A 12,411-nucleotide genomic window follows, 5' to 3' on the forward strand; every position below is an offset into this window, starting at 1 on the left:
AACATTATTAAATAAACTGGGAAATTACCCATGGCAACTTGATTTACTTTGGGCCCACTAGCCTCAATCCAGTTTGATTTTTGGCCCTCCATAAGTAAAAGTTTGGGCATCTCTGGTCTAGATAGAAGATCTACCTTTTGTTATCAAAATGTTTCTTTACAAATTTCAATGATGATGTCAAATGAAATCATTTTACAGCAGTGCATCTTTTCCAGCAATGCCGAGTGAACTGCGAAATACATCACCAGTAGGGGTCAGTCTGACATCTGTTCAGTCAAGTAAGTCTTCATGTTCCCAAAACACACAATCCAGACATGTGGCCATTTCAGCTCTCAAAATGCATGTTTTCAATTACCATGTTTAATCTTGTACCGTACGTATTGTAAATTAGCAATACAAACCAACAGCATCACTGCATTTCTATGGTCTTGTATCGATTGATACTTTCTCATATATTAGCATTGATGAGATTAAACACAAATGGATGTGAAAGGCTTGGTGTTTCAGAGCTGTAGGCTGGGGATGTCGTTTAGCGCCTGTCACACTTTTTTATATTACAAACTGGCTCTCAGGACAACGTGAGAAGCACATACCCTGTCAATGTCAAGATGGCTCTCTGTGGGGAAAATGGTAATGAAACAGTCGTGATGAAACCCTAACAGGAGCTCATGGCTTGCTCGCCTGGCCTTTGATGGCTATCTAGGAATTCTATCAAAAATACAATAAATGGAAAACTCAAGGCAGTACAAGGTAACAGAAATCTCTTATGTGTTGATGTCTGGAACACAAAAATGTGGTAAACCGATAAAATATCTGTGCTGTTAAAGTGTCTGGTAAATCTTTGTAAAATAAAAGAGGAATTGGTCTGGATGAAACCCTAGTTCATATGCAGTATATTTAAAGGGGTCCTATTATGCTTCTTTCACCTTTTGAATGTCAGTTTGTAGTGTGTATGTTTGAGCATAAAAATGAACTAAAAGTTTTCAAGGTGGTGTATGTAAGTTTTTGACACCAAACCTGCCCAATGCCAGTTAGCCAATTATATTTCAGCACCCAGGGTTGCCTTTGTGGAAAACCGTATATTTGATTCATTCAGTCATGAAGGCTCTCAAAGCATGCATCCAGCGACTGAAATGCAACCTCTGGTGGACAGTAGCAGACTCTGAAATCAGACGCAGATTCAGAGTTCCGCTTGAGGTGGTTATTAATTAGATAATAACATAAATATCAAGCATAAGCATTAGGAAAGTTGGTTACATTGCAACCCCATGTCCTAATGCTATGTGACGAGATTTGCAGTGATAAGCAATTTGAACAGATTCAGCAAAAAAACAGTTAAGAGGTTGAGTTTTTAAACCTCTCGTTTTAGGGTCGAGGCTTTAAGTGTTTTAATGAAGCCGTGAGAGTTCCAGACTAGCATGCAGAGATAATGGGTTCGAATGCAGGTTAATGCAGCTATAGATGTGCATTTTTAAAAGTGCTGCTCTTGTAACGTGTTTTGTTTTAACATTGGTCTGACATCCCAGTAAACACTTTGGGAACAAATATGTCTTGTTTTGATCATTAAAAAGTAACATTATTAAAATACATCGTCACAATTTCAGAGTATTTCAGGATTCATCGAGATTCGAACTCAGGCTTTTTGCAGTACAGTCACTCTGTGAGAGTGATCCAATAGGCTACATGGGATAGAATTTCTTTCCAACTCTGTCAGTGAAACAGACATTCGCTAGGTCTCAAAATGCTTCTGAAATGGCCGATGCTTTAAATTGCATTAGTCAGGTGACCAAGTCTTGCAATACACCTTTATCACGTGACCTGGGTGATTCGAATCACCTTAATCACATGACCTGAGTGTTTTGGATCATGCTTTGGTGCAGTACTTCGAAACACTTGTGCTTCGGGATCTCGACACTGTCGAAACGTCAGTTTCATGTCAGCCATTCCTTCCCAAACAGTCTCTAGACTTAATAATAGGGCATAATAGGACCTCTTTCAATAAAATTTGTCAATAAAGTACACGTTGATACCAAACTTACCTTTGGAAATATCCAAATAAAGGAAATAAATCAGACACAGAACCAAAGAAATCACAAAACGGTGATTCTCCATTAGTTTATATAGCAGTTGCAACCTGGCATTAAAAAGGTTCACAATTCTCTCAAACACTTTGTCTAGCAACAGAAAAAAAAAAGTTTTACTTACATCTTCAATACAGGTTGTCTGATATGTCTACTTTTTCACAGATATTTTGCTTGTTCTTAGACGTTCACTATCAATGGTGCTGAACATATGTGAGTTCTGGGATCGTCCTGAATCCTTGCATCTGACAATTACCTAAGTGTAAAATGACATGAAGGAAAGACCAGGGCTTGCTTCAGACCTTCCCTCTCTTTCTGCCAGACTTGAAATTTACAGTTTGAAAAATCCCAAAAATTACAGGGTAGTTTCATTCTTTGTTCTCCATTCAGTCAAAAGAGGAATGTTCACCCATCTTCTCTTGCAATAAGATGACCTGAGATATAGGCAATTACCTACAAGAAGAAAAAAAAGTAACTCAAGAGGTGTGTCTAAACGCACACAGCTCTACTTTTAGATTCGAAGCTATTCGTTTTAGTGGAATCCATTTTGCTAAGGACACGAAGCACATTCAAAACGCATTAATAAAAGGTAGCAAGGTGTGTGCCAAAAGGTGTTAGAGCGTGGTTTTAGCACCTTTTCAAGTCAATATTAAACACATCGGCCCTCACTGAGCCCTGGTCTCGCCTCTTTTACACAGCAACAACATGACAACAGGAGGTCAACATCTGGTTAGAAATCAAGGTGAACAAAACCCTATGCTTTTTTTTTTTTTAAACTAGCATTTTTTTTTCTTTGCAATGTTTCTGCGTTAGGTGACATCCACATCTGCACATAAAAAGTATATATATATTTTGTATTTATATAATATATATCCATACTCTATTGACAGATTTGTCTACGATGAGCTTAAGAACCACTGATTTTCTGGAAGAAAAAAAGCAGATTTTGCAAATGTCTATTTTACAACACAGCGTCAACTAATTGTACATCTTTGGAGGGGAAGTAGCTGTCAAAGACGTTGTCCCTCCGTTTTCTCTAACAGTGTGAATGCTGTCCGAACATGTTTAATCTTTCAAATAAAAAAAAGCATTTACAAATGGGCGTCGATTGAACGAGTGACTTGTCGTTAAAGCGTATCTTCAACGGCAGCTCTACAGCACCCCTTGGCTCAGGGATTACCACATTTGGCACATAACTAAGCACAGATCACTCGTGGAATGACCAGTCTTTACGTCAGTACAGCTGGAAAACAGTGACAGAAAAAGAACTGACAGATATGCCTGAAATTGTTCTTATTATTGGTGGTAAACTCTGTCCAGGCAGTGATGCTCTGTCGTCAGTAGTAAGTAATTTCCTCGCTTAGAAAAAAAACCAATAACATTAGAGCAAACAACACCTTTCGGCTGTATTTCTTACCCATAAAACAGGACGCTGAAGTTTAGTGACCGAATTTTGTTCTCTCTTTTAAAAATACAGGAAAATAAAACGATATATATCGAGCCACGTGGGGAGGACACTGCAGTCTTTGCGTAATATACACAATGCACCTTGTATCTACATCTGTAATATACAACAAGTACTTTACACCAGACTCAAGAAGTCAAAAAGGAGGTACAAAAACAAGCAAATAATAAAAAGAAATCCCAAAAATAAAAACATACAAAGGCTAAGAGTGCACCGGAGCACTCCGTAAAAAGCATGGTGTAACAAAAAATAGATGTCAAAAAACAAAAGAAGTGTGAAAACTACTTCCTTAGCTTGTGTCGAATGTCATTTTCTTGTGCTTCACGTAACTATCCCATCTCTGCGCCACATATAGTATCTTCCGCTTTCCCTCTTCCATTCCCTCTGATGCTAAAGTTCAAGCAATCCGTTTGGTAAAATGCATTCCTTGCGCGTCTTTCCTTAAAATCTCCAAGCACTTTCCTAACCGTGCTCACCGGCCACTGTGGTGCGAGCAGTGAACCGAACTGAAGGTTTAAGAGTGTGAGATGTCTACTAGTGTTCATGCACATGCTGGTCTGGTGTCTGTTTGCCAGCCGCCTCCAGCCTGCCCCTACACCCAGGAGTCCGGCGAGGCAGGATAGTGGCTCGTCTCATAGTTGAGTTCACTGTATGGGCGAGACGCAGAATAAAAGTCCACGTAGTTCCCCGTGGACTTCAGTCCCAGGTGCATGGTGCCGTCTGCGGCGGGCGGGGGCCTTTTATGCGCTTGGTCCTCATAGTACGGCTCCTCGAAGTTGGCTCCTGGGGGAGTCTGGAAGGGAGGGTAGGCCTCTGGAGGGTTGCCTTGAGCCGAGACCTGACGGAAAAACAATGAGCGCATAAGGAAGCTGCTTTGGGAAGTGACATAAATGTATTCAGAATCTTATTTACAATTCAAATCAAGCTCTATTGGTAGTAATGTTTTGAAGAAAGGAGCGTATGAGATATATTTAAAAGGTGCTTCATCTCAACTAGTGTTTCCCATTGTTTTGTTTTAAATTTAAATCACACTGAACTGAACCAAACTGAACTTCAACTCTGATATGTGGACTTTACTAGAACTTCTATGTTAAGCGGCTTTGACTCAAACTACATTTTAAAAGCGCTATAGAAATAAACATGAATTGAATTGCTTTGGTTTTTTCGTCAAGTATTTCATCCTCACCTTACCACAATTGTGACCTGGGACAATTTTAAGAAAGTAAAATTTATATATTGTCTAAAAACTGAATAAATTAGTCGAATAAAACATTGATGTATGGTATGTTACTAAAATTGATCAAATATTATTTAAAAATCTGATCTGAGGGATCAAAAAAAATTAAATATTGAATAAAATCACTTTTAAATTTATCCAAATTAAGTTCTTAGCAATGCATGATACTAATCAATTAATATGTTTTTTAATACGATTATGAACATTTTGTGCAGATACAAAATCATATGCATACAAAAAATAAGTACCACACTTTTCTGCTTTTTAACAACCAAGAAATAATGACCATAAACAATATAGCTATTAGATAACACAGTAAATGTAAAAAAAAAATTAAATAAATAATGATTGAAAATAATAATAAAAAGGCTTTATTCTTCTTTAGTAACAAGATCAATTGTTATGTGATGGGACGCTGACAAGGAGTGCGGCTCCAAATGCTTGTTTATTCGAAAGAATGGTCAGGCAAGCAATGGTCAACACAGGGGCAATCAGCTACATACAGAGAATCCAGAATCATAGTCAAATAACAGGCAGCAGACAGGAATAAACAATGAAACAAGAAAAGGGTCTTGTCATAATGTTCATAATCTAAACAGTCCTAGAAATCAGTTCGTATTGATCCTCCGGCTATGTGTATGTGTGTGTGCAATCAATGCAATCGGGAACAGGTGCGTGTGAGCGGTGCATGACTGGATTTGCAGTCCATATAATAGTAGATTTGTAGTTCTATGGCGATCTACGTGCTTACCAGCGATCTACAAGGACTAAATTGCTGGTGATTGTGACATCAATAGTGTCAATATAATTCAACAATTTCTAATTCGATGAAAACCTAATTTTTTCCAACTTTAAAGACTTCAAAAAATATATTTAATTCATCTTCATTCACGAAATGTGAATTAGCATAATAACATGTTTTATATATATATATAGACAAATGTTTAAAAATAAATCTGAATGAAAGACGATCTTAATAAACCAATATCTTTTTAGTAAAAAATACAAATTTTGACTCATACAATGGGTTTAAGCGACACAATGGCGCAGTAGGTAGAAGAAGGTCGCTGGTTCGAGCCTTGACTGGGTCAGTTGGCTGGGTTTCCTTCGGGTGCTCCGGTTTCCCCCACAGTCCAAAGAAATGAGGTACAGGTGAATTGGGTAAGCTAAATTGTTCGTAGTGTATGAGTGTGAATAAGAGTGTGTGAATGTTACCCAGAGATGGGTTGCGGCTGAAAAGGCATCCGCTACGTAAAAACGTGCTGGATAAGTTGGGGGTTCATTCTGCTGTGGCGACCCCTGATTAATAAAGGGACTAAGCCGAAAAAAAATTAATGAATGAATAAATGACAATGGGTTTTTGACTATTCCCTCAAATATACCCATGCAACATAAGACTTATTTTGTCATCCAGGGTCACATGCTATTTTGAGCTCCATGTAATGCATGATAAAATTTACTAATGTAATATAACGTTTATTAGATGTGAGAAACAGACTCAATAAATAGCACATATATACTTAGGCAGGAATCATCCACACAATTTTTAAAGACAGTCCTTAAAAAGCAACTAAAATGATCATTTAGTTAAATAACAGGGTTATTTGGTATAATCGTAATATACAATGCTTAGCATATATAATTAGACACCCCACAAATCTATCTTTTAGATTCACATGTTTATAGGAAGCTCTACAATATTATGTGTGTGCATATACATTAGATTAGTCAGGACAGAAGCCAAACAAAATAAAAAAATAAATTTTTATTTCTAACAAAATAACTTACGATAACAGTCCAAAAACTAGTACATACTAATTTATGTTATAGAAAAATATTAAATACAAATTTAGAAAAAAGAAAAAAATCAAGAGAAGCAAAAAAATGAAAAAATTAGTTGACATTTTGTAGGTTGTAATTTATATATATTTTTTTGCAATATTTTGCTTAAATTTAATTGTACTATCTTTCAATTTCTAAATATGTTTGGTGACTAAAATATTATTTTAATAAATACATCAGTTTAATAAATCAGTTTTGTTTAAATACATCAAAGTACATTGCCTATATTCACTGAGAAATGGATAAAATTATTCATTTTTAAAATGGGGTGTACTCAATTATGCTGAGCACTGTCTATCTACAGCTTCTTACACTTGTGAACAGGTAAAAGGAAAACTGACATTTCACATTGCTCATTATTAACCCAGAATTAACAATTATTTCCTTTTTACTATTCATAGGCTAATATCGACACAGAACAATTCTAAATCTCCTGGATTAGCCTGAGAAGTTGTCTATTGTCATTTTGCAGTAAAGTATTTAATAATCTTAGTTGATGTTAATTTCAACATTTACTAATTATTATTAAAATCTGAAAAGTCTGTTAATATGATGTAATATACCTGAGCTAGCATGAACAAACTTGGTCACTAATGTTTTGCAAATAATGCAACCATACAGTAAAGTATCTCCAAAACATTGCGCTGAGCTCACCTGGTTATGCTTGATGTCATCAGCAGGAGACATGTAAGCACCTCTGAACAGTGTAGATGTTCCACTGGAGATTTGAGCTGCAGAGACAGTGAATTATAAAGACTCTCTAAGGACCGGATGGTAATTTTGCTTTTTATATACTCCAGAACTGCAGGAGTTTACATCATCTTACAGGTGCAGATACATTTTGTTGAGATAAAGTACATCACACCAAGATGCACAGGTGAGATTACAGATAGCTTTCTGTGAATAAAACTGTTAAACTGTTACAAGTGCATTAACATTTATGCAGCAGGCAGATGTTTTTTTTTTGTTTTGTTTTTTTTTATCTACAGTAACTGCACTGAAGGCAAACATTTGATCAGTTTCTGCTGTGCCACAGGGTCCAAACCACAACCTTGCCATAGCTAACACCATGCATTTGAGCCACAGGAAGGCTACATACTGTGGCAATCTGATATATGGCATTATGTGCCTAATGAGTTGTATGACACAAAAAATATTTGGTTTCAACATATACACCCAAATGTTCAAATATATTAACTTTTTGTTTCAAATATGGCCATATATACACACTCACCGGCCACTTTATTAGGCACACCTTACTGGTACTGTGGTGAACCCGATTTTGCCTTCAGAACTGCCCTAATCCTTTGTGGCATAGTTTAAACTGAATCTAGAATAGATTCTAAAATAGAAGATACTGGAAATATTCCTCAGAGATTAGCATCAGGCAGTTGCTGCAGATTTGTTGATGATGTGAATCCGTTCCAGCACATCTCAAAGGTGCTCTATTGGATTGGGATCTGATGACTGCGGAGGCCATTTAAGTGCAGTGAACTCATTATCATGTACAAGAAACCAGTCTGTCTGTTCTAAGCTGACAGGAGTGGCACCTGGTGTGGTCTTTTGCTGCTGTAGCTCATCCGCTTCAAGGTTGGATGTGTTGTGCATTCAGAGATGCTCTTCTGCATACCTCGGTTGTAACAAGTGGTTATTTGAGTTCCTATTGCCTTTCTATCGACTGGAACCAGTCTGGCCATTCTCCTCTGACCTCTGGCATCAACAAGGCATTTGCGCACACAGAGATGCAGCTCTCTGGATATTTTCTCTTTTTCAGACCATTCTCTGTAAACCCTTGAGATGGTTGTGCATGACAGTTTGAACTGCAGCAGATCGTCTTGACCATGTCTACAAGCCTAAATGCATTGAGTTGCTGCCATGTGATTGGCTGATTAGAAATTTGCAGATGGACAGGTAAGTGTATATTCAAATGCATATGCACATATTTGAAAATAAAACGGTGGAAAATTTGTAATATGTTAAGGCAATTTTTAGAATTTTTCAAAGTATATGTTGCATATATCATATGTCATATATTTTTTATACAGTGTCAAAAAAAAAAAAATCATCATACCCCTTAATAATTACTTTATTTGTCATACAGCATGAAATCAAATCTCATTCCACAAAACTTTTCCAGCCTTGCAAATGTTTTGTAGGCTTCTTCTAACCTGTGCCTTTCTATAACTTTATCCTGAAAGTCTTTTAAAGCAGGGTGTAATCGGTGTATGATAATTTTTTAACAGGGACTGTATGTGAAAATCCAAATATGAACTTGTATGCCATATATTAGATTTCTATATGGGATTGTTAAATCTCTTTGCCTTTGTTCAAGGTATATTTGATGGTTTGTTTTATAATCAGTGTTGGCTATGTCAGTGACTTGGTGGCGATTATATGCAAGCTTTAAACTTCTGAACTGCTGCCTTACCTGCCATAGCATCTTTTCTGGAGGTGTGCTCGCCTTTGTTTCCATGATAAGTAGAGTTGCTTCCAGTAGACTCGTAATCTGTCTTCCTCTCCTTCAAGCTCATCATGTCTCGAGGCGAAGTGGGGGCACTTGCTAAAAAACAAAAAGACACAGCCAATAATGAGTGAGTAAGGGCTCAATAAACAGCCTGTTCGCAAAGGCAAAAGTGTCTTGACATATTTGAAAGTCCAATAAGATCTCATTCCATCAAAAGATCTTTTATTTTACATAAAAAACTCATTTACTGTAATGAAGCAATTCTCTTGTTGCCTTTCGAGGCAAACAATTGTCTGTGCTCTGCTTCTAATTGCTAAATGGAAGTGGTCAGGTAATTGATTGGGTTTGTCTGGGCTTCTTACTCGTTCCTTCAACAGTCATTTATTTCACCTTTCTTGCCAGTTTTGTGTTCGCTTAAATAAAGCTGTCTAGAAACTTTCCGTAAGGGAGTGCGTTACCAGATGTGATTTTTAGAAGGTAACACTTCATAAAACACTTTATAACAGTGATTAATGTTAAGATTATGCTAATTTACTATGGAAATCGTAGAATGAATTTTCATTAAAATAAAGTTTTAATATGAGTGTCATTTAACAAAATCATTTTTAAAAAGAACAGTTCACCCAGAAATGAAAATTTGCTATCAATTTATTCCCCCTCAGGTCATCCAAGATGGGAATTAAAGGTGATTGTGTAATAAATGGGGTGAAACACAGACCAGTGTTTCACTTAATCAGACCTCATATTGTCAGGAGCTGAAGCTGTAAATTTTGTTTTAAGTAGATATGTTTGTTTGCTTTTTTACTCTCAACTTGTCAGTATCCATAGACTTGCATTTTATGCATGACCAAGTACCACGGTTTCATCTAGAACTTTTCTTTAATGTTTTACTGAGGGAACAAATCATCTATATATAGGTAATTATAGTAAGAGCAAATTGTCCTTTTGTGGTGAACATTCCTTTCGAGAAATGCTTGGACATTAAATGCACAAAATATAATATTGAAGTTGATATAACATTTAAAATGTAATAGTGTTACATATTTTGCTGACTTATGTAACTTACGTTATCCCAAATGATTCAAAGAATGAATAAATCCAGAGAAACAAGCAATTTAAACCAGTGACACACAGACCGTGTCTTGTGTGGTCAATGGTAACGACATCCCACACCCTTATTTTTCCAAAGTGATTTTATAGAAACAGCGAAATACCAAAGATGCTTTAACATGTTGAGTGTTTTAGTAGACTGATAAAACTGTGCTGTTTCTTCAAAACTTGATTAAGACTGTAAGAACCAGAGTCGGTGGGCTGTGGCATAATAAAAGCTCCACTGGTTTTAAGACTTTCATCAGCAATTGCTTTAGCGGGTTTGTTTCTCCTTGATGGCCTTCACTTTTTTATTGCTTCGTACTACCATGAAAATACATTTTGAACACTTTTTAGCTCAGGGGTGCCCAAACATTTCCTTACGCTGGGCCAAAGAACCAAAGTTTTTCTTATGCCGGCCCAAAAATAACAACCCAAGCTCATTCTGGAAACGTAGCCCCGCGAACGTTTCTGGAGACCGCGATTTACGTGGCTGGAGGTACGTACGGCCGCGTTTAGTTTTTTCGAGCGAACGCTGCGGGGCGGTGTGGCGCCGCTCCGCTCCTCCTCTTCGCGCTCGCCGACCGACGGCTCGTCTCCGAGTGGAGGGCTTTCCCGATGCAACCAGTTTGTCTGCTTAGCTCACAGTGTTGCTTCGGCGGAGCGGAGCACGACGACCGGGATCGAGTCCGGGGAACAGCGGTTCCAGAAATCAGGTAAGATAAAAAACAGAATCCGAAAAATAAGGGCGAGAAAGCGGCAGGATCCGAAAACGCGGAAATCGAAGACGAGGGCTTTTGCTTTTTTTTTTTTTTTTTTTTGGTGGACGGCCTTTACAAACCGTCGCTTTGGTTTAGGGAAGGAGGAGGAGAAGGAGGAAGAGGAGGGTGGCCGGGTCGGCCGATCCGGCGGCTTTTTGTTTTTGCGCGAGAACAGTGCGGGCGCGATCGGCGCGTGCTCCCGAGAGGCGCCCGAGACGCGAAAAAGCGCGCACAGCGGCCTCTCACGGATCCGCGAAAACGAAAACCGCTCGAATACGTACCTCCCGGGACGTATCTCGTGGTCCGCAGAAACGTCCGCGGGGCTACGTTTCCACAATGAGCCCGGGTTGAAAAATAAATAATGAAAATAAAGTGTCCATGAGTAATTTTATAATTAGTTTCCTAATATTTTAAAATAACTACAAAATATTGCTTTAAATTATAATAACTAATGCAGTATATTTAAAAGAAATATATATATAATGACTTTATTACAGTAAATACATAAACAACCACATTATTAACACAATGCTGTGTACACTAAGCTGCACCTGCCTTTGCCTTGATCTGCATGCCGATGTCTTGTGCATTGCCCTCTATCCGTCGAGTGACAGTATTTACATTTGAAATAATCAAATTCAATTATAAAACAAAACAAATTACAAAACAAACAAACAAAATGTTACATAGTACTTCGAAATCATGATCTCTTTCAAAGATAATTGCCCATTCCCCTCTCATTTAAATTTAGTCATTTTCGCAGACGCTTTTGTCCTAAACAGCTTATAATGGAGGTGGTAGGCATCTCAACTCAAATGGGATGGTGGGCCAAATCAAAGATTTGCATGGGCAAACTTTGGCCCGCGGGCATTGGTTTGTGCATCTCTGCTTTAGCTCATGTATGAATATGACTTCTGCAGGAGTCCGGAAGGATGTAATGAAGATGACAGCTCCTATGTTTCTATACTCAGTCATGGCATCATCGATCTTTGCCTTAGTTTGTTGTAATTATAGTGAAAATTCACAAGGTTCCATGAGTTGGAAAATTTTTTTTTAATTTTAAACAAAACATGTTATTGTATTTATTAGTAAGAATTGCTTCTGTGTCATCATTAAATTATTCTGGATGCTAATGAGTGATTCTTTGTTGAAAGTAAATCCGTTGTCCATTACACAGTCTAGTTTATCAGATTGTCATACAATCTTACTTGCAAATGTACAAATTTTAAATTCCCTTAGAATAACAACTCGAATAACGACATTGGGATAGTTCCCCACCACACCCTCCTGACCAGCAGGTAGAATAAATATGCCCTTCTCTTTGTTTGTCCCATGATATTTGAGCACATTATGAGCATTTAATATTCAGGTTGCCCTTAGTCCACACTTGAATAAACATAATGAGCAATCTGATTCATCACAGGCTGAAGATGACACAGCAGCACTGCTAGACATAGAACAAGTGCAAAAGC

At 37.5% G+C, this 12,411-nt stretch overlaps 1 protein-coding gene across 37 annotated transcripts in view; it reads right to left on the reverse strand.

The window, feature by feature from the left end:
- Positions 1 to 2,092: 2,092 nt before the first annotated feature.
- Positions 2,093 to 12,411, reverse strand: part of ctnnd2b (catenin (cadherin-associated protein), delta 2b) — a 140,489-nt gene continuing 130,170 nt past the window's right edge. For 33 of the 37 annotated variants that reach the window (XM_087239552.1, XM_087239548.1, XM_087239542.1 and 30 more), the window contains 3 exons: positions 9,054 to 9,185; positions 7,280 to 7,356; positions 2,102 to 4,384 (listed from right to left, as the gene is read on the reverse strand). In XM_087239552.1, the coding sequence (XP_087095678.1) occupies positions 4,139 to 4,384; positions 7,280 to 7,356; positions 9,054 to 9,185 (455 nt within the window). In that variant the 3' untranslated portion in view covers positions 2,102 to 4,138. 37 annotated transcript variants of the gene reach the window in all.

Source organism: Danio rerio, chromosome 2 (assembly GCF_052040795.2).
Source record: "Danio rerio strain M-AB ecotype USA chromosome 2, GRCz13ab, whole genome shotgun sequence".
Classification (NCBI taxonomy): domain Eukaryota; kingdom Metazoa; phylum Chordata; class Actinopteri; order Cypriniformes; family Danionidae; genus Danio; species Danio rerio.